Source organism: Takifugu flavidus, chromosome 1, assembly GCF_003711565.1.
Source record: "Takifugu flavidus isolate HTHZ2018 chromosome 1, ASM371156v2, whole genome shotgun sequence".
NCBI lineage: Eukaryota > Metazoa > Chordata > Actinopteri > Tetraodontiformes > Tetraodontidae > Takifugu > Takifugu flavidus.
In genome coordinates, this window is record NC_079520.1 from 8,695,570 (window position 1) to 8,717,515 (window position 21,946).

Here is a 21,946-nt window from a genome sequence, read left to right on the forward strand (position 1 = left end):
TGGCGGATGAAGGCTGGCAGCAAATGGCGGCGTTAGATGGGCAGTGAACCCAACAGTGCTCACCATTGTTATCCTTGACGTGCACGGCTGCATCAGTTTCTGATGAAAAAGAGCTTCATACCTACTGGATCCCCCATCTGGCCCTGATGATATGATATCCAATTAGAGGCACGAGCACACAGTGATGCTGCGGTGCTGAATACACTGAATTGCTGTTGTTCTCTTTATCTAAACAGATGTGAAGCGCACGGATGAAATAGGAGTCGGGAAATGAGCCTTTTGTGAAATCCAGATGGCCAATTCAGGCCTGAGCCCAGTCAACCCGAGGAGAGGGAGCTCATTCCATCACAAGGTGGTGCTGTTGTTGTAAATTCACACCCCCCCGAGTTTTTTTTCCCTCTAATACACAGAGCCATCTTGTTTTCTCAGGACACAGCTGTCATTTTAGGTGACAAACATGTCCAAATATCCAAATCCAACATTTTAAGTAATGTCTGCTAAAAATCTCACATAATCACCAGCACTACCTTGGGGGACCATCATCTGCTACTATACAACTGTTCTGAAGTCCTTTCAAAAGTTAGACTCAAACCAGTGACTAAAAACACAATTCCGAATATATTAATCTCCTCCTGTTTCAAAGACATGAGGTCAGGGGAAAAATTTTCCACAACTGCACCCGTGAATATTCCCGTTCTAGATATTTGTTGTAAATGTTTAAAATAATTACCAACCCCCAAAAAAGATTTTAAAAAAAAAACAGCACTGGAAATTTATTGTCCCCAAGTAGTGACAGAACATGTCTGCTCCGCCATGATAAATACTGAAAGCTTCAGTTCCAGGCTCCTGTAGAAACATGGCCGGGTTCTGTTCGAACACACTGGTGTCAGTGTAAAGGTATATATTATATATTACAGTTCTGACTCTAGATCAGAGGTGTCTAGCCCCAGTCCTACCAGGCAGAGAATGCTTTCACCTGTTAGGATGGAACACCGAGCTGGATTGTAGCCCTTCAGGACTGGGTCTGGACTCCTCTGAGCAGGGTAGTAACACAGTCATATTCACTACTTGGGATTCACATGGCTTCAGACGGTTGTGTTGCTTACACAAGGACAATGTTGCCTCATTATAAGTGGGCTGTTTAATTAGCATTGTTATTAGCATTATCTGCTTCGACACATTTTGTAACTCAAAGCAATGAGGTCACGATTTGTCTGTTTTTGAGGTGATAAAGGCCGTGTGCTTTAGAAAACAGAACATTCACCTGTTTGCTTTGGCTCACAGCAGGTCTGCATGTTCTACCCGCCCTTGCTGTAAAAGTCAGTGACTTGTCAAATACAAACCTCTTATAATGTTGATTAAAAAGGCCCCAGACTAAGCCGTAAAAAGTTTTATCCATTCTGAGCACCAAAAGAGTCCTCAAAGGAACTAATTCATCTGGCAGAGAACAACACCATCCATGTCCTAATGTCACTTTAATTGCAAATTTCGGATACTAGTGAAATCAATTATTAAAGAGGCTCTTTGATGAGACTTCATTTCAAGAGAGGGATAAATGTGAGGAATAGACGGCCTGTTTAAATGCAGATTTAGAAGGCTAATTTCTTATTAAGAAGAGAGAAGGGTTATTTTAAATGGCAGCTGTTGCCGGGCAGTTCTGTGGAAACAGTCTCAGTAATGAGTAGCTAATGTTCGGACAGAGTCTATATTTATGTGTCAACTGGATCAGCTGGTGGTTGAGACATTAAATCGTTATTTTATCTAAAACAAATATCTGTATTTCACCTTTCTGTTTTGGCTGGTTTAACATTAAACCCTGCGTGATGCCGCTCAGATATTTGGAGGTTTCGTTTCTTACCTCAGGAAAGTGTGTTGTAACGAGCGGTTATTGATTACCTTCAAATGGGCATTCTTATTATCAGCCTGCGTCACATGTTTTTTTAAAGTCTGCGTTGGGGGGGTTGTTTTGGGACACAAAGCAATGATTCTATGATAGGCTGACCACGGTTTCACATGTCAATGCATGTTGTTGTGTTTGTTTGGGGTTGGATGGATGTTTTTCCCTCGGAGCATGGATGGCTGCTACTCCTCCCTCTGGAGCCAATCACTGGTAAGGTCAGATGGCGCCACTATATCAGCTGGACCACGGCGAGCGTTGGAAGTATTTACATCAACCTTCGTGAGAGTGTTATTCTGAATGTCTGCTGCCGCCATGGCGCCCATTTTACTCAACTGCGTGGGCAACGATAACAAAGACTACATCAAGTAAGTGTTTAGTCTACTTTTGTTGGATAAAAAACTTTCATGAGTTTTGTGCTTAAGAATCTCTGTCTCACCCCCCCCCAAGACAACATGTGCAAGTGAAAAATCCCTACCTGGACACCATGGAGGAGGATATTCTCTACCACTTCAGCTTGGGCACAAAGACTCATAACCTTCCGGAAATGTTTGGAGACATTAAGGTTAGCAACATGTTGGATTTTAGAAACACAAAACGGGCATTTTTGGAAGCAAGGCCACTCAATTTACAATCCTTTTTTTTTTTTCCCAATAGTTTGTGTGTGTGGGGGGCAGCGCCAACCGAATGAAGGCCTTTGCCCAGTTCATGCACCAGGAGCTGAAGCTGTCTGGGAACCCCGAAGAGATCCAGGATATATGTGCGGGAACCGACCGTTACTGCATGTATAAAGTGGGACCAGTTCTCTCCATCAGCGTAAGTGTGGCGTTAGCTATTTTTAGAGGCCATTATCCTTGTTTCATGATTTACAGTCTGATCTTGTCTCTGTCATAGCATGGAATGGGTGTCCCTTCCATCTCTATCATGCTGCACGAGCTCATCAAACTGCTGCATCACGCTCAGTGTCGCGATGTGGTGCTGTTTCGTCTGGGAACATCTGGCGGAGTTGGTGAGGTTCTTATCTCTTTCCCATTATAATAGATGTAAAAGAACTGAGTTGATAAACGTGGCTATCTTCCCCTGTAGGCCTGGCTCCAGGGACGGTGGTGATCACAGCTAAAGCCGTGGACTATTCCTTCCTCCCCCAGTTTGAGCAGGTGGTGCTGGGAAAAGTCATCACCAGGAGTACCGAGCTGGATGAGGGAGTCTCCAACGAGCTCCTGCAGTGCTCCTCTGAGCTCAACAGCTTCCCCACCGTGATTGGAAACACCATGTGCACCCACGACTTCTACGAAGGTACCACCCTCACAAGCATGCCACGCTCAGGTTTTTCCCAGAAGCTGGTCTTGAGGTTACAAATGCTGGATCTCTGCAGGTCAAGGCCGACTGGATGGCGCGCTCTGTTCCTTCTCTCATGAAGAAAAACTGGAGTATCTAAGCAAAGCATACGAGGCTGGAGTGAGGAACATCGAAATGGAGTCCACAGTGTTTGCAGCCATGTGCCGGGTCTGCGGCCTCAAAGGTAGCTCATCTAGCCAGAAAAATACAAGCCTGGAAGCAGAAACGCCAGTGAAGCACAGACAGAAAGATTCCATACATGATAATAACCAGTGCATGTGTGCATGTGTGCATTTAACTGTCTGATGTTTCTCTCCAGCCGCTGTGATCTGTGTTGCACTGCTGAATCGTTTTGAAGGAGACCAGATCACTGCCTCTCATGACGTCCTGGTGGAGTATCAGCAGAGACCTCAAAACCTGGTGTCCTACTTTATCAAGAAACGCCTGGGACTTAACGTCTAAAACCCTGCTGCTCATAAGCGTTGCATGTATATATTGGAATGGCCGACATGTGGAAATGTAAATACTGTACTTAACCTGTGTTTATGTGCATTAGAGACTTATTTAAAAAGAGGATTTTTTTGATGACTTAAAATATGAGTTATATGGTTATAGCTAATATATTATTAATATCTCCCGTTTCTGTACTATAAAGTTAGATTGAAATATATATATGTTTATATATACATATGTGTATATATTTTTTTGTGTTCTGTCCATTTAATGATGGAATACATGATTTTAATGATTAAAGTGAGCTTTTGTTGGACATAAATCTATATTTTTCACAAATGCAAAAACGTACATAAACACAAATAAAATGTTGAATAGCTTGAAATTTTTAATGTGAGCTGTTTTGTTTATTGGTTTGTAACACATTTTAGTCTTGAGTGTGTTATTATGTAAATAATCATCAAATAAAAATTTTGGTTTAGTATCAGCAAAAAGCAAAAGCATAAAGTACTGTTTTCTTCCTCGTGAGTCGCTACTAAACATAAAAAGTACAATAAAAATCCAAAAATTAAGTCTGTTTTGTTTCCTGTCTCCACCTCTCTCAGTAATAAAACTAAAATTAACCCTGTACTGAATCACAATAGGACTAAGGAAGTGCATGTGAAATAAAGATGTGCTGCTCCAAAAGAAAAGGAAAAAAAGGAAATTTGACACTTGAACCCAAACAGGCACCTGGTCAGAATTTGAGTGTGGATTTGGTATCTCTTCTTGGTGGTTTGGGGGGATGAATGGTGGAGAGGACCTTCTTAGCATACTGAGAGTGATGCAGCCCAGCCTTCCACAGAGACTGTTCAGCACGCACTCTTGGATCAGACATAATCTACAAAATAAAGAAGATAACCACTGGATAAATGCATTTCCAGCTCTTGCATTTCCTTTGGTACTTAGATTAGATTTCAGATTATTTTCTGACATGTTCATAGTTCGTGAGAAAGATTTTCTCTGCACACCAGCTGCTGTTATGCAAGAACTCCACTTTGTGCTCTTATGACATGAGAGGCACACGTTGACTTGGTGGCCTTGGTCAAGTACAAAGTTTATGAGGTAAAAGTAAACACTAATAATAACGGATGTGCCCAGAACTTGCATAATTTACCCATCTCTGCAGAGGTCATTGGGTCAGTGTCACCCAAGATGAAACTAAACATTGTTTGGCAGGGAAACCAGGGAAGGGGACCGTTGGAGGTTGTTAATAAGTAGGGCCCAGGGACAGGGCTCTGGGGCAAATGATAGACAGCAGTAAAGTCATTTTGTAATCAGTCACAGCGTGTTAAAGCCTAACCTGTGCATCTGTGTATGTGTTCAGAGGGTAGAGAGGCCTTTGGACCTCACACTCGTCATGCCTGTGTCGACTCTTCCAAGCCTCCGTATGTGCCATCATCCTGTCGGGGTCTCCTTCTGCCACCACTCTAACCTAAGATCCACAGCAAAGGTTTTATTATCATCAAGCTCTTTCTACCCACTGGCACAAGGTGGCAGTATTGTCCCAGTCAAGAGGAAGCCAAGGGGACGGTCACTCAAGCTGAGGACGAAACCAGAGAAGATGAGAGCTTCGGAGCAGGTAACAACACACCTTAATTCGCAGAGCTTCCAGACGATTCTGAATCTCCTCGTCTTCCTTCTGTCGTAGAAGCTCCTGCTCCTGTTTTGCTGCCCATCTCTTCAGGAACAAATCTGCCCGAAACTGCACCCTGGTGGAAGCAGGGAGGGGGTGGACATTAGAGCGGAACACAGCATCTCTCCCTCTGCCATCGCTACCATCAGCGCTGCCTTCTGACACTGCAGGCCTCCAGGCAGCCGAGGGTCTCTCCCATCATCTGATTTTATCCTACTCACCCCCCCCCTCGCCTATGAGTCAACACCATTATCCAGTTTTAACGCCGGTCTCTCTGCAGAGAAACTCTGCCTCTAAAGCTCTGCTTAATGATCAGGTCGACACTTTCTGCCATTACACTGCTGAATAAAATATACTCCTTTCCATCAGATTAAAATGAACTAGTTTACTCTTTAGCTTAAAAACAGTCAACTGGGTGACTTGTTTTTACTTGGGACATTTGGAGACAAAAGGCATCTTTGGGGCACTCACCTCTCTCTATCTTCCCTTGCTTGTTCTTCCATAACGCCCCTCAGATGAGCAAGTCTCTCTCTTTCTCTCTGTTCAACGACATACATCCGGTTCCTCTGTTTCACGTGAAACTGCCTGATCTGGGGGAAACATTTTACCAGGGGTTCAATGCAAAAGTTACAAGAAGTGTACTCACAGTGTCCTAATGATTGATCCAGAAGTAAAAGTATAGAGACAACAGGCTGACACGTTTGTTGCAAATTATAGAGGCTGCGATGCTGCCTCAAGGTCCTCATTAATCAGTGTCTCAGGTAGCTCATATTCCTTTAACAGACCCCTGAAGAGACAGTTAATTAAACTCACTCACACACGCACACGCACACGCACACACACACACACACACACACACACACACACACACACACACACACTAGTATTGTTGTACCTGTGAGAACAATAACAAATGAATTATAACGACACCCTGATAATTGTAACAGAGTATTTGTTTAATTCGTTTAATTAAATGTTTAAGTGCATGCACACAAAGTCTGTGTGGCATCAAAAAGTGGTCAAATAAAGGAAACGTTTCAGCTATTAAGGTCTGGCCTTTTACAAGAGATGTGATGTATCACGTAAATAATGAATGACGTCACCTGACGATTAACTAATGGAATTAAGTGAATCTCTGCAGCCTTTACTCATATCTGGAGGGTTTTGGTAATGTAATATGGCTATATTCATCAGTAATTCCTTATACTTCTGACAAATAATATTTGAAATTGAATTGAGTCAATATTGCTTGTACTACACCTTCAAAACACTCTATTCACATGCAAAAATGCTAATGAGAGGTGAAAGCTGCAGGAGGGAACGAATGTCTTAAGGATATTTACTTTTTCTCTCTGCTCTGTTCTGAATTCCATTTCCTTCTCCTGGTCCCTCTTCAGCCTCGCCTCTTCTCTCTCTCGTTGTCTAGCAGCAATAATTCCCTCCAGCGTCGCCACCTCCTCCTGCTGGGCTCGCCACTGCTGCAGCTACAACACAAGCACGCACACACACACGCACACACACACACACACACGCAAATACACGACGAGGGCAAATAAAAAGCAGGTTATTGGTCATCATCAGCTGTCTGAATAGAATCAGTCACAGGAAGACAACCACCTGGGACCCAGTGCCATGCTGCTGAAGATGTCACGACTGCCTTTCACACTTGTGGGAAATAAATACAAGACCCTTCAAATCACTGAACCATCAAATACTTCAAAAAACATCAATAATGTCGTGATGGATATGCCCAATGTGCTTGGTAATAACACGTTTACTTTTGCAAAGTTGCTAAGCTAAGTGTGAATACTGGGACCTATTTAGATCTTGAAAGGAGAGCACAGTGGGGACATTTTCTGAAAAAATCCACAATTTACTTATATGTAGCTAAAAAAAGAGTATCAATTTAGAAAATGCATCGACATTGTTAGTTCAAATCAGCTTTAGTAAGGAAGCAGACATACATTTAAGATTTTATTTACCTCCTACCAACATCCAGCTTTATATCTAAGATATAATCTAAACTTGCTGTATAGTGAGTGACAGGCTTGCTGAGTCACTGCATGTCCCGGGTATTAAGTTTTAGACCTACAGATCCATCAGAAGAGTTCAGAAATCTCAAAGGGATTGAACTACAAATGAAGACGGCCTCACACACATTAGCGCCCTGCAGGAAAACCAAGCATATTGTTCCTGCCTGAGAGATAGAAGTTGCTGCATGTATGAAAGCACATAAAACAATCCACTTTTCTCATCCATCAGCATGTGGCATCACAGAGCCTGGAGAAATAAACAGAAATCTAGAAATATTGGCACATTGAGATATTTAGAGCCCTACTTTCACATTTTATGGTTGGATTTTCATTATATGCTGTGCATCATGCTCTAATTCCTGTTGTGGTTTGTGATAAAAAGGTGAAGAGGTTTCTGTTTGTTTGGACTTCCTCTGCTCATTGACATCTGGGTTGACCTTTCACCAGTTCCAGCTGCCACCAACAGTTCCTCTAGGAGAAAAATCAAGGTGTTAGAGGGCTACAACTGGCCCTGGGAGCCTGAAGATGATCAAAACATCTCCCAGGGAGACACTGTGGAGGCATTCTGATGGATGTCTGAGCTCCTTACCCTCTCTCTGAGGCTGAACCCAGACACTGTCTATATTGAACACATTAGCTGCTTGCAGCCCTGACCTTTTTCTTTCAGTCACTACCCAGTGTTCATGAGCACAGGTGAGGGTAGGAGGGTCAACTGACCACAAAATGGAGAGCTTTGCCGGACTCTCTCTTTGCAGGGAGCTCTCATCTCTTCATTGCTCATTCCATTTGCTCCTCCTCTGTGAACAAGACCTCAAGATAATCAAACTCCTCCACTTGAGGCGATTGTTCTCTGACCTGGAGTAGGTATGCCCCCTTTTTCTGACTGAAAACCATTAAGACTGTGTCCTACGCCAGCATTACTGCTTGTTCAGAACTAAACTCCACTTCCAAGTGGTCCCACTCATCCGCAGGTGGTGACCAGTTGAGTTCTGCTCCTCTCTCAACCAAAGTGTGCAGAACCAAAGAATTAGGCTAGCCAACATGTCGGGTCCTATGACCGGAACCTTCACGTTTCCACTAAAGAGATATGCCTAACCCTTAGCTTCCAAGCACAAGCAGTGTGCTGAGCATGTGCAACAACTGGCCTCCTTTGTCTCCTCTGGCCCAGTTCACAGAGCACCAAACAGGAGTTTGTTTTTTTTACATTTTCAATATTTAATTTCAATGGACAGCAGAGGTTAAAGAACAAACTGCAACTCAAAATTCATCGGAATATCTTTCATGTTTGTGCAGCAAGATAAAAGCTCGCATGATGGAAATAAAATGGTCATTATGTACGGTCTACAGTCATTTGTCACAAAAAACTCATTTTCTGCGGATTCAAAGGAAAATGAGCATCCATCCATTTCCATGAGTTTGGAAAAATGACTGCAGAGATGTCAGAACAACAAAAGAATGATCACACTGCAGTTTGCACTAATTCTTTTGTTTTAGTCACTCTACAGTCCTCATGATTTCCTCTGTCAGGCAAGATTATTCAGACCTTTTCTTTTTAACTGTACTTGCAATCAAGGATTCTTAAATAGGCAATTTACCTCAAATAATGTGAATTTGTTACAGGGGAGAAACCTGCAATGGCGTTAAATGTCCTCTTCTCCCTCTGACCTGTTTCCCACCTGAGCATATAGCATCAATCTGCCTTCCCCTCCAGGCTCTATTTACTCGTGTGGAAAACACAATCGCTCATCAAAGATGCCTTGGAGCCAAACACAAGTGGGAGCTGAAAGGAGCAGCAAGACAGTGACAATGCCAGCTAATCACAGCCGCTACCGCACTGCAGAACAAACATCTGATTTAATTAGAGTCTTTCTTCGCTGAAAAATTGGAATGGGATGAGCTGAACATCATGTGAAAATGTTAATTAGTTATTGTAATAATTTGTTTCATTTTAGCTTCCATGGTCCCACGACTCTACATCTCATTTCAAAAGTCAAAAAATGGCTGCCATCTCTGTCCACACAGGTCCTAATTGTTGCTCTCGAGAAGCTGCGGTGAAATGAATCTTCAGCCATTTTGTACAATTAAACATCCATCAGATGTCAGCTGAGCTGCCACACTCCTCAAAAAGGACAATAAAGTCACGACCGACTACAAATAAGAATCTAATATGCGTTCCCATCTGGAGGAACAGAGAATCCACAGACCAGTGCCCTCACAGCAGCACTTTGTCGCATTTATCTATTTAAAAATAATGTTAACTCCACCGTTTCAGCCGACTCTCTATTCATTTGCATGATTATTATGATGCATCAGCCAGAGCACAAGATCCAACATGGTTTTTGCCGACCACTGGCACTGGCTCCGCTGGTGGGAATGGTCAGTAAAAAGTCTTTGTGTGTAATAACATGGCATCATCACTGACACAAAGGACAGCGTTTCACAGAATAAGATGGAAATGTTTGTAGATCTGTGGTTGCAATTACTGTATTTTGTTGCCTCGGGCTCTCTTTAGGTTCCCCTACTGAACTCTACACAGTAGACTTTCCATAGGTTACCTAAAGGTTCTTTTTTAATGACTTTCCTGGCTCAGAGTAAACAGATATTTAAAAAAAATTATCTGGTGAAAGTTTCTTCAATAAATATACTGTAAACTCTTTCCTTCTAAATGATCCAAACGTTTACGTTTTAATACATTTGGCTGACAGCTATGTGCTGCAAGTGTATCAAGACCAAATTAAACCAGGATCATAAACACCATAAATAAATTGAAAGTGTAGACTGGGAGTTGTTAAGAGCAGCGTACAGCAGTGAGGGGAGCTGCATGGGTCAGAGGGAGTGAATAAAGCATTAGACAAGCAGATCCATCTTGTCTCGCTGTTGAGTCAATGTGCTGGGATGATAAAGGCAGTGGAAAGAATGATTGGCATCCATCTGAGCTTCCTCACGCATGCAAACATCAGCGTGGATAACAAAGCGCATGCTGTGGAAAAGTCACAGAAATGAAATAACATTTATATTAAAGATGAGAACCACTTTTAGGAATGGTTACTAGATTCAGAAATGGGCAATTCTGTAGCCTATAATGAAAGAAAAGTGTTAAACATTAACACAATAATCCCCTATACAGTTTTTTCTAAGCTAACATTTCAATTCGATTTAATGATCAGCTGTGTGAGTTGTATTTGCAAAGAAAGCAGAATTATTCTTTTTAGCCTCTTCAGTAACTCACACACTTTTTCTGTACAGGCCTCTCTATGTGAGAGCCTCATAACATTAATAGCTAATCATCAACTTCTTAAAAAACAGAGTTATAGACAGTTATTTATTTTAGATTTAGTAGGATCAATTATGTTGTTACCCATCTTTGGAAATTATATCATTCGTCAAACAAGCCGAGAGAGCCATTTCAAATACAAAAGTTTCAAAAGAACGGAAAAATAAAATCACGGAGAATGGAGCATGGATTTTTTAGCACAAGTACACATCTATTGATGCTTTATGCAACTGTGCATCTGTGGCTTGTGGGGAAGTTTAATTCTAGGTAGCTGTCAACATTTTAGCACCTTTAAGGTAAATTTCAAGGAAGGAATTCAAAATGAATTTAGAAAAAAGGGACAAGAAATTCAATTCAATTTTGTACAGATGTGCGAATGTGAACCAGAATCCCTCTGAGACCGCAGCGCCATGTTTGTAAGACTGTCCTTATGAGCTTGTTTGTATTCACAGCCCTTCCCAAGTGGCGACTAAGGCAAGAGATGCTGTCAGGCAGCCTGGTGTTATATGCAGCCTCATCAGGGGAACTATTGTATACACACAAGAAGCCAGTCAGTCACCACGCTGAGCTGATCCGATCTGCCAGACATCACAACAACTTCACATGGTACATGATGAAAAACAACAAAGTAAAATGCCGCAGGCCAGCAAAACCCCTTCCAATCCAACAGCATATGAGATTTATAAAAAGAAAAGGTGGATAGTAAAAGAGAGCTTATTCTGGATAAGCGGCAGAAGGAATCGTATCTGAATGACAGATTCCCTCCCTGCTGCGATTGAATGTGGTTGGTGGCAGGAAACTGCAGCATTAATAAGGAAGCTTTGGGGTTCAAAATGTGACAATTCCAGGCACAAACCTTTTTTCTGAGTTGGAGGCAGACGTCCCGCTGATGCTTACGGTCTTTTTGGAGCTTCAGCTCCTCCTGGTGGGCATGCTTTGCCTCTTCCAGAGTAACTAGGGCTCGGTTCACAAGCTCTTTATAGTCTCGCTGCCACTGTTGGGTCACCACCTTTAGCTGTAAATGGGTGTAGCGCCACATGTCCCACACACGTTCATGCTCCAGCTGCAAAACCACGTGCATAAAAAAGCCATTGTTAGGATGGGATGACCGAAAGGCTTAACAGAAGGTCTTTAGCTGAGCTAATTATGTTAATTATTAGTAACACTAGACATAGATTATATGAAGAACAACAGGTGCAGCCTAAACACCTAACATCAGGTTGTACCAAATGAATGACAATCAGACACCCATAAATAAATTATTCTGTTTATAACAAGATCAGCGAGACCACAGGGAAGCTCCATACCACAACCAGCATCAGTATCGTATAAAATGGTTCCTGTCTTCTGGCTGTGAAATGTCTGGGAGAAAAAACACTTCCTTTCTATGTGAGGGATTCTTCCAGCTATTCATCATTGTGTCAGCGCTCACGGAGGCTGGATCACTTGGCTGCTTCACTGGAATAGATGGAATGATATTCATCTATGGGCTAATAGTGGCTAACTGATGGTAGGATGGCATTAGATGCTTGGCTGGTTTTACAGAAAATATGTGCGCTGTCTGAGCTGCCAACAGAACAGAAGTGCCTGAAGCGTTCAAGCAAATCATGTTGACTAAAGCGAGACAGAACTTAACAAAGATCAACCTGTTTTTCCTCACTTGTCTGTTGTGACCCCTGAACTTTAGAGTTATGAAGCGTACCATAGAAGCATCTACTGCAAGCATTCTTACGTCAGATTCTTATTTGGTGGAGCGTGTTGTCTGCAAATGACTGAATATCCAAAATTACTTATGACCTGTTGAGTGGAATTAGAAGAAATATGTTTAAGATATTGTTTTCATCCCTGTGCTATAAAACCCATATGGACCTGGTAGTGTGGATCCAAACAAGGTTGTCAGAACCAGCTGGTATGATGTAGCTTATTTTCTCACTGTTTAATTAGCTAAACCTCCCATCAAAGCATGATACAGGCAGTTCCATAGCCATGTTAAAGATGTAGCTGGTAAGACAGGCAAGAGCCCCCAGACATGGTGCAGCCATTCTGCAGTTCTGAAAGCTGCAGAATAACAGGATTCTGTTTTCCAATTTATTCCAGAGATTCATGATCATCCAGCTCACTTCAAATAGGAAATAAATCCTTTTGAGCTTTTGGGATTCTGAAAAATGCCCTTTACTTATATTTCAGATTTCTATCGGTAATTAAAGTAACCCCAGAAAAGACACTTTAACAATTTCTCTGCAATTAGTAATTTCTCTTAGCAACCTCAATCTGTAATTATCTGCAACATACGTATGTACAAAATCCTGCTATCTGAGTTTGTCTGGATCAGCATTACATCATTGGTGGGTCTGCATCTGTGAAAGTGTGGAGCCAACTGCTGAGAAACACATCAATTTCACCCCCCCCCCCACCTCTGGGTGAACAATCACAGCTTTAAATGCGATGCACCACCCAGCTGGAACTGATATGAAGACAGGTCTCTTGGCGAGGGTGCACAAGGAGAGCGGCACTGACGGTTGTCATGGTGACACTGGGCGGTGGCGTGAGCTCAGCGCCCACAGTGGGTGACATGGTGCATCCTGTGGCGTGCTGAGGGGATCATTGTCTCCGTGTCTGTTCACGCGGTTACTCGGGCTGCTAAGCTACATTGATCAGGGTGACGGAGATTCAAACTGGGAGGATGCTTCAGAGTGAGTGTGTGTGTGTGTGTGTGTGTGCGAAGAGAGACAGAGAGAGGAGGGTTGGGGTAGCAACACACGGGAAGTGAACACCAATGCCCCTGAAACATCTAACCTCCCTTTGCCCAGTGGTTAGTACTCAGACCAGGAAAGGAACCTTATCAGGAGTACATTATATTATCTTTTTATGTGTGTAACTATTATTCTCAGTTTAGTAATGGAGGAATATATTTTTCCTCTCACATATGTTGTCAAAGTACTGACCAGCTGTTTTCTAGTTCTGTCAGGAAAGAGTCTTTGAAGCATGTCCATGCAGAGTTCCCTGCTGTTGGCAATGCCACGAGTGTACTGAGACAAAGTGAACAAGAACCGCTGGTGATCGTCTGTGCACCACCCACCGAACCTGCAGAATCAAAAGAGGAAATCAAAGCTTTTGTCAGGCCATTTATTTAGAATTGTCGTCTTGATGTTGGTAAAGCCTACCAAGAAAACATAATCCTATTGCCCTCAGTATTCCACTTTATTCATATTCAAACAAAAAAAAACATAAATTGCACACTGCTCACAGGGCTGCATATTGACTGTATTTAAATAAAAGTGTGTTTTGCGTTATTAATCAACCTCATAGTGAGCTGGACGTGTCATGCACAACTGCCTGCTTCTGCAGACAGTGCTTCTAACACTGATGAACTGCTGTGCTTTTATTCTGTCATTTATATCTGCCCCCTTAGTTCTACCTATACGGTACACACGTTTGTTGGGGGGGGAATCATTAAAGTGTCATTTCTTTTAATATAGTACATACAAGAGGTAATAAAAATAAGCAAAGCTGGACCTCCAGCTGTCAGACATGCCTGTCAATTTTTCCTAGTTGCTGCTGCAGAGTCTGCAGCCTTTTCTGGTATGTTTCCATCTGGGAGTGGAAGGCGAAGTGAAGGCAGGCCTTCAACTCAGGGTAAGGGCAGTCTGAATCCAGGACTTCCTTTGGAACATCCTCTAGGTTTACAAGATTCACTGAATTGAGATCCAAGTATTCCTGCAGCAGAGGATGCAATATTACAGTACGATTTTATAAACCTTGACTTTAACATTGTAGCGATCGTGCCTCAGTACAACAATGATGGACACTGACCTCCAGACTGAGAGAGTTTATCTCCTCTTCTAAGGAAAAACACTCCTCATCAAGTTTGTCATTTATTCCAGCTTGCTGATCTTTCACAAATTGAATCTGTTCATTAAAAAAAAAAAAAATAAAGATCTCACCCTGATTATTTTGAAATTCTACTGGCAGGGATAATCTTTTGGGTAAGAAGCTCTTTTCTCCAGTTCTTCATATCTAGATTTCCACACATTTCTCAGTGGGGTGATTAGAAGTCACTAACTGCTTATTAGTGGTGACAAATAACAAGGTTTAGCTTGTATTTCAGACCGTAAACCGGCTTAAAAATATAAAGTTACTGACAATCTTGAACGAAAAAACACCAGCACTTTGTATGGTGTCAAGTTTGGCATGAGAAATATAACTATAATTTAGAAATGATTACAGCACTCACAGTCACTTATTCTACTGTTCCCATGTAATCAACAGTGTCACTGCTTAAAAACCAACACACATGAATAAAGTACTGAGTAGAGGCAAGCAGACAGTCTTGAGATCAGACCTGCTCTTCCTTAGAGACCCTCTCAGCCGAGGGCTGACACTACTATTAGATGCACAGGGCTGTTTTCATTGGGTCTTTGCAGTGAATGATAGGATTTAAGATTCAGCACTGAAGGCACAGAGGTTAGTGACAGAGCCAAAGGTCATTGTTCCACAGTACCTGTTGTAAAACTTGCTCCCAGTTTGGGTGATGGGCCCTGCGCTGCTGGTGTTGTTCTTCAGCCAGTCTAATCTTCAGGTCTTCCTTAAGCTGAAAAATAGGCTCTACCGTGGCATCCCGGAAGGCATCCTGCTCCGACTGGAGGAGTAGCGCTAGCGTCCAGCACGGGTGTGAAAGATATTCATATTTACACAGTAATTAACAGAAAGCAGCAGTCACTGATTCTATACCACAACTGGTAGTTACCATAATCTCCAAGGATACTGATGTCAGGATCTGTTTTATTACTCTCCACAATCTCTTCTAGAAAGTCATAGAGATCTTTTTCAGCCTTCTCCCTGTTTCACAGTGTAAAATAATTAAAAATAAAAATGGAGTAACAAAACAATTTCTTAGCAAACTAAAATCTGGGAGAACTGAATTACACTCAGATTACTGTGATTTAGGAGGGTGTACAGTTGTTATTAACACAAAGAGCCTCAGTTTGGCTTTAGGTTAGCTAACTGCTAACATGTTTAGGAGATTCGCAGTTTATCTGGATTTGCTTCAGTGGTAAAAAAAACCTTTCAAAATAAAGTGAAAAAATTCTATGATTGGTTATAATGAGGTGTTAAATAAACTGACTTTACTAACAGCATGTAACAGGGAGTAATAACAACAGGTACAGTAACCATAGCGACAACCACAGAGAAATGAGTGCCTATTTCGTAGGTGATTGTGCGGAATCCTATGGCAACACGTCATTATGAGTATGCTCATTAGTGAGACTCACACTTGTGTACATCATTAACCTTGGGTGTCTCAGAGACGGTCATTACACGGCCAACCAGGCTGCATCCCAGAGCTAGAGCTGCCCTTCTCACATCACAAGGTACCAGACTGCCGGGGCCCTGGTGGAGTGCACGGCTGCCTCAGCGCACATTTCCTCCAAACTGTCCCCTTTATCGCCACATCTCTCAAACTTTGACTTCACCCTATCTTTCACTCTTAAATTCGATGTCAGAGATGCAAGAAAATGAGCTTAAATCTTCTGACGCCTCTTTCATTGTCCCTGCAACACATCTTTCTCTTGAAGCTTATGTGTGCCACCCCTCTTTACCCCCTACTTTTTCCAGGCTTATTCCTGCCTGAGCTCAATGAGGCTTAAGTGGAAACACTGTGTGGTGTTACAGCAGATTTAGAAAACTGCAGCAGATAATGATAGGGAGTAATAAAGGGTTCTCACTCAGCCTTTTTCAGCCTGGAGTACTCTCTGCACCACACCTGTCTTTGCTGCCGTAACACGCCGCTCTCTTTGGTTGCCTTGGCTTCACACTGGAGCTTTTTATTCTAGAACAGAGGGTGAAATGTTAAGCAAGGATAAACTCTGTCACTGCAAGTGGAATATGTTTTGATGTATGGGACTGGACTGGAGTGTTTACATATAAATACATTCATTATTGTGCCTGTGCGAGGCTTCATAAATTGGGTGAATTCAACTGAAACAAAGCAGGAAAGAAAAATAAACAGCAGCAAACTAAAATACCACGTGAAGTGTGTTCCAGTGCTGGTGACGGCCATGTAAGACTTAATCTCCCTTCATTAGATTTCCTTTTTAATCATGAGGGCACTCCTTCAGAGAAGCTGCGCTGCAGTCATTTATTGTCCTTTATCGGTGTTTTCGTACACACACCACTGGCTTGGATCATTGTAGAAAAATCTCTCTAAAGTGCTATCAATTCTGGATTAATAGAAAATCTTAATCCATGTGTGCTGAATTTTTTATCATGCACATGTTTGCTGCACCTCCACTGATGAAGAGGAAGTCTGGATGTATGGACATTGTACAGGGCAGTTAGCCTCAGCCCGAGATTATCTTTTACATCTATTAGAATCTGCAGCCTTCAAACTGAAAATAGGGCTGCCCAAGAAAATTAATTGCCACGCTTCATTCAGGCACATAATGGCTGATTCCCTTTGCTATACTGCCATTGCTTTATCTTAAAGGACAGACTATGTAAACATGAGGACACATGATATATGATGTAACCTGCATATTTCCTTTGAACAATGCTGAATCCAAATGTGCTGGGATGCTCTATAAACCATTTTTCTGAGATGTTTACTGACTGGTGTGCTTCTCTGAACATTCAGACATTTTATAATCCCTCCAAAAGTGATTTTTACAGCCTTAAATGCAAACCAGAAGACTCAATATATACCCAATAGAGTCTATATACACTAATTGTGACTTAGATTAACAAAACCCTCACTCACTCATTTAGTATGAAAATGCTACCCTCTGTTTTTATTAAATGTGCTTCAGTTCCGTGGCACATTTGCTTTCTTGTTTGGAGTAGAAATGAATTTAGCACCATTGGTCGGGACTAAGGTTAATTTTGAAAACCTGAGCTGAAGGTTTTTGCTTCGACTTGCGGCGACCATGCCGTGTGGAAATGACCCTCTGCTTGAAGCGACTTGCTCATTTATTTGGCCTCTATCACATCACCACTGGGAGATGCCTTTCAGCAGGGCGAGTGAATGTGAACACAACCACGGCTTATCTAGGTTATGCAGAAAGTGGGGTTGGATTGTGCCGCGGGCAACGTGATGATACTAAAAGGCGTCCTCCGCAGTTTAGCAATTAAAACACCCCAGGTCTAAGAGCCTTATCTCCACTGCCTCTAGTATTTAACTTTTTGTTTTGCTTTAAGTCAAATGACGGCAAAATTGCTCAATGGAAAATCCCAGGCAGCCAAATGAATATTCATTAGACTTGAAATCCAATTGTGTATAGCAGTGATATTATTACTCTGTTTCAGATTGGTTATGCAATGCATATTATATATGAAAGGAACCCCCCCCCCCCCCCCCCCCTTTGCTGTATGTGGTGTAGAAGAAGAAAGAATTCATTTTTTTCCTGTAGCTATATACCCAATCACAACTCTGTGCTATATAAAATTATTGGAGACCCACATATTTATATGAAAATCAAGTATATATGAAGCCCAGTACTTCTAATAGCTGCTAGATAAGACTGATATTATTGTTTTTTCTTTATTTCATGCTGAATAACCAATAATGAGTACCGGTAGAGTGTATAACATATTTGCTTTTAATAACAACAGCATGACACAGAAAACAAGAAAATTACCTTTTCTCTGAGTGCATCCGTCTCCAGGCGTTTGGCATCAATAATAGCTTGTAGTCGTTCATAATCAACTGGTTTGTACTTTGAGATGCCAGCACCATTTTTCATCCGTATTGTCAGTTTTTCTGGATGGAAGAGAGCAAATGATGACTGAATAAGGATGGATGGAATTGTGGCAATGTCATTACTTTTAATATCTGGAGTTAAATCTTTATACTGACAGCAGCAAAGGCAGAAATAAAAGGTAAAGATAAAATAATAGCACTGGGAGAGTTTGGCGGGGTGATTTGGGAGGGGGGTGGGGGGCGACAGTGTGCTGCAAACTGTCGTGCAGCTTTTTCTTTTTTTTTTCGGAGTTGTTCAGCTGTGACTCAAAGAGGCAGGTGAATAAACACAGGCAATACTGCCTCTGAAAAGCATCAAAGACTAGACAGTAACTGGAGACTTCAGCCCAGGGATTTTACTCTGTCAGACATCTGTTCAACACATCGTTTGGGCAAATATATCACACGCTGGCAATGTTTAAACACCACCTTACCTGCTCCCTCTGCACTGTAGCTTGTGTTGAATCTCTGAGTTCCAGACATAACGGCTGGTTTTTGTCCTTTTGCCACACATGCATCTGATGATGGAAGACTGATTCTACTAATATTGTGGATTCCTACAACTCAATGGGGGACATTTCACCAACACAGTTCATTTTTTGGTTTCCCTCCCAACATTTACACTCAGGGTTGGCCACTTATGGTGGATGTCTGGGACCTTATGTGGAAAAAAAATGGAAATAAAACGAAAATGAAAAGGCCTTAAAATAAAACCATTAATATAATACGTATAATATAACACGCTTGCTCAATACGTCAAATGTTGTTCATTAACCCTTATAAGGGACTTTAATTTGAACACCCAGAGAAAACAAAGTTAGAATTTAAAATCAATAACATGAATTAACAATTGGAGCAAATTGAAGGCAGCAAAGACTTGTTATATTATTGATTTGCCATTTGCTGCTTTAGTTAACGATAGCTACAAGGAAACATCCTATTACAATTTCATGAAAAATTAGCCATTCACGTTTTGTTTTAGCGACTGTCTACTCTGAGGAGTTTCGTTTACGTGGATTCATGCACTTTAAAGTACGACGTAAACTAAATAAACACACTATATAGTGAGCATAAACACCAGAAAGGTACAGTAAACATCCACTGAGCCCTGCTAGCTTACCTAATGCTATCTCCTAACGTTGACAAACCGCGTAACCAAGGGAACCCTCATCCTCTCTGACGACGCGCGCCTCAGCGGGAACGCCCCCTTTCGTCCCCTTAACCAATCAGGAGTGCGAACCCCTTCCCCACATTCCCGCTGACGTCATGCACTGTGGCGCTGCCTCGGTCTGCTCTGCTGGGGGAAGCAGGGAGCTGCGGAGAGGAGTTGTCTTCTTTTCCACTCCAGCCTTCATGGAGGCGCTTTTCACTCGTCTGCATGCATGGAACTAAACGGCTGGACTTTACCGACAAACTTAGATGCGCAGATGTAGATCCGAACCACAGCCCGGCCACTCCGAAAGCACTCCTCTGAAGGTATTTATTGAAATTCCAGTTTGGTTTATTTGCGCTTCTCCAGTTAACCGGGGGGAGGAATGAAATCATCTGTGCGGGAGACAAAAACTGCAACTTCAACTCACAAAGTGCTGAATTTATTTGGTAGAGAAGCTGTTTGCTCTTGCTGTGGATGCCTGGCGAAAGACAAAGTTAAGTCTTTCAGAGCCGGGGAGAATCTCACATGAAGCTAATCTGGTTCTTGTGGTCGGTTCATCGCCAGCAAAAGCTCACCTATGGGGCGGACCTCTTTTCTGCTTTGTGGTGTCGTCAGGATGAAAACTTGGTCGGCTGACGCGGATAAAGTGTTAAACCGTTAGTTTTCAGCGTGCAGAATCGCACTTTTCTCCTTCCCTACCCCTGAAAAGCACGCTGCTGAAGGGCTGAAGGAAAAGGCAGGTGAGGTTAGGTCCGACTATGGGAATCTTTGGAATGCGAGGTCACTAAGGGGCGGAGATCCAGAACGCCTGCTCCTAAAAGATAAGCTTCCCCCCTTTACACTTTACATCCAAACTACGCCATATTTAATTGCCCTTATTTGCATTTTAAGCAGGGGCGTCTCTTAAACGCTAAGCTGGCTGCCTTGCCCAAGGCTACAATAACATACCTTTGACAGAAACGTCGGCTCACCTTGGAAGCTGACAAGAAAGAGTCAATCTATCTGGCTTAATCCATTTACGTGCAGTATTTATAAAAACCAATTAGTGGATGCCTCAAATCCTTTGTCACTCATTCAAGATTTACACCCTTTAACTTAGCACAGGTCCACTGCCTTGTCCTACTTAGATTTAATAAGTAGGTCTGGTTTGATGCACACTGCAGCATCAGCCTTTAACATGCAGCCAAAAGCCATTTTCAGGTTTCACCTCTGTATTTGTCTGACCCTGCGGTCTTGCTTGTACAGGACATTTGTCGCGCAACTTTGTGTGGTGGGGCCACGACTGCGGCACTGAAAAATCAATGACCGGGGAAGCAGGTGTTTCACTGTCCTGCATCACTAATGCATGTCCCCCCCAAACATGCAGACACAGACAAATGCATGCAAACTCAGGAGGCATCTCCAGATTACTCCCCTCATGATTCACATTAACGTATAATGCGCACACTGTCGCACAGCTAACAGCCGCCGAGGGTAGTTTGCTGTGGAATCCACCTATCAGCTCTCTAACTGTCTTGTTGTGCGCCAGTAAACAGTCTTGCTGCTTCTAATGCAAATTCATTCCAGCTTTTTGTCTTCGTTACTATCATATAGCCTTTTGCCACCACAGACAAAAACAGAAATGTGCTTTCTAAAACCTCCCTTTGTGCATTAGTGTGATCGTTTGACCCCCTCTTCTTCATGCTGGATCCCTTTTAATCAGAACTGACAACAGTTGAGCAGCCTTTGGTGGGCCTCTCCTCCTTGTATTTCTTTTACCCCCCATTTCTGGCTCCACATCAAGGCCTGAGCTCTCGCCCCAATGCTACAGAGTAGCTTCTTTTCTTTGGTGATCAAAACGCCGTCTGCCTCTCCTGAAAAAAAGGGGAAAAGTATTTCCAGGTTCTGCCCCTTGGAAACAAAATTTTCCTTGTGCCTGTGCACGCATGTGTGCAAAGTGCTGAAGTTTCAACTTCTTTTCCTCAGTCAAGAGAAGGTCACCATCCCTTCTACGCAATTTACTCAGTCAAGTGCCCTTAAAAATAGTGCTTTTCTGGAGTGTCAGTTTGATTGTTGTGTTTACCCCCTTACCAGCCAGCAAATGCATCTTTAATAAGGTAATTGAATTTGTCCATAGAAGAAAACTGCATTTATGGTTAACTCTGATGCAAACAATGACAGTCTGCATTAAATATGAATACAAGTGGAAAGAATATAGTCCAGATCCTCAGCTAACGGTTTGGATCATCCCAACAGATGTGCTTTCATTATTTATATAGGAATAAAGTTAATGAAAGATCCATACTGCAGGCATACAGCATGTTCCGTCTGGAGATAATCCTTGTGCATGTGCAGCTGCATATGTAGATGAATTTCTACAACGGCCCCAGTTTTCACGCTTCGGTTTGA

At 42.3% G+C, this 21,946-nt stretch overlaps 2 protein-coding genes and 1 long non-coding RNA gene across 3 annotated transcripts; 2 read left to right on the forward strand and 1 right to left on the reverse strand.

The window, feature by feature from the left end:
* The first annotated feature begins 2,009 nt into the window (after window positions 1-2,009).
* upp2 (uridine phosphorylase 2) lies at window positions 2,010-4,260 on the forward strand. The gene is made up of 7 exons (XM_057032985.1): window positions 2,010-2,265; window positions 2,348-2,462; window positions 2,555-2,713; window positions 2,792-2,906; window positions 2,984-3,193; window positions 3,273-3,419; window positions 3,555-4,260. Exons 1-7 carry the CDS (start codon window positions 2,198-2,200, stop codon window positions 3,695-3,697), a joined length of 957 nt encoding a protein of 318 aa, XP_056888965.1. The 5' UTR covers window positions 2,010-2,197; the 3' UTR covers window positions 3,698-4,260.
* LOC130525751 (coiled-coil domain-containing protein 148-like) lies at window positions 3,936-20,323 on the reverse strand. Its single transcript, XM_057032867.1, has 16 exons — window positions 20,134-20,323; window positions 19,526-19,950; window positions 18,840-19,063; window positions 18,305-18,426; window positions 16,397-16,500; window positions 15,418-15,509; window positions 15,172-15,323; window positions 14,484-14,579; window positions 14,206-14,387; window positions 13,616-13,754; window positions 11,527-11,733; window positions 6,707-6,847; window positions 5,835-5,953; window positions 5,322-5,439; window positions 5,031-5,162; window positions 3,936-4,568 (listed from the first exon to the last, which is right to left on the reverse strand). The coding sequence occupies exons 3-16, from the start codon at window positions 18,886-18,888 to the stop codon at window positions 4,425-4,427; spliced, it is 1,797 nt and encodes a 598-aa protein (XP_056888847.1). The 5' UTR covers window positions 18,889-19,063; window positions 19,526-19,950; window positions 20,134-20,323; the 3' UTR covers window positions 3,936-4,424.
* Window positions 5,143-6,407, forward strand: LOC130525819 (uncharacterized). Its single transcript, XR_008950593.1, has 2 exons — window positions 5,143-5,309; window positions 5,379-6,407. It is a non-coding gene; the product is annotated as an uncharacterized LOC130525819 (long non-coding RNA).
* Window positions 20,324-21,946: the final 1,623 nt, after the last annotated feature.

What these genes read in the sequence shown, in the direction of transcription:
- upp2 (XM_057032985.1), top strand. Translation starts at nt 2,198, where the DNA reads ATGTCTGCTGCCGCCATGGCGCCCATTTTACTCAACTGCGTGGGCAAC. An exon ending in GACCAGTTCTCTCCATCAGC is followed by an intron (nt 2,714 to 2,791) that starts GTAAGTGTGGCG and finishes TCTCTGTCATAG; the next exon opens with CATGGAATGGGTGTCCCTTC. An exon ending in CCGGGTCTGCGGCCTCAAAG is followed by an intron (nt 3,420 to 3,554) that starts GTAGCTCATCTA and finishes GTTTCTCTCCAG; the next exon opens with CCGCTGTGATCTGTGTTGCA.
- LOC130525751 (XM_057032867.1), bottom strand. Translation starts at nt 18,888, where the DNA reads ATGTCTGGAACTCAGAGATTCAACACAAGCTACAGTGCAGAGGGAGCA. An exon ending in CAACTAGGAAAAATTGACAG is followed by an intron (nt 13,755 to 14,205) that starts GCATGTCTGACA and finishes TTGATTCTGCAG; the next exon opens with GTTCGGTGGGTGGTGCACAG. An exon ending in ACAGAACTAGAAAACAGCTG is followed by an intron (nt 11,734 to 13,615) that starts GTCAGTACTTTG and finishes GTGGTTTTGCAG; the next exon opens with CTGGAGCATGAACGTGTGTG.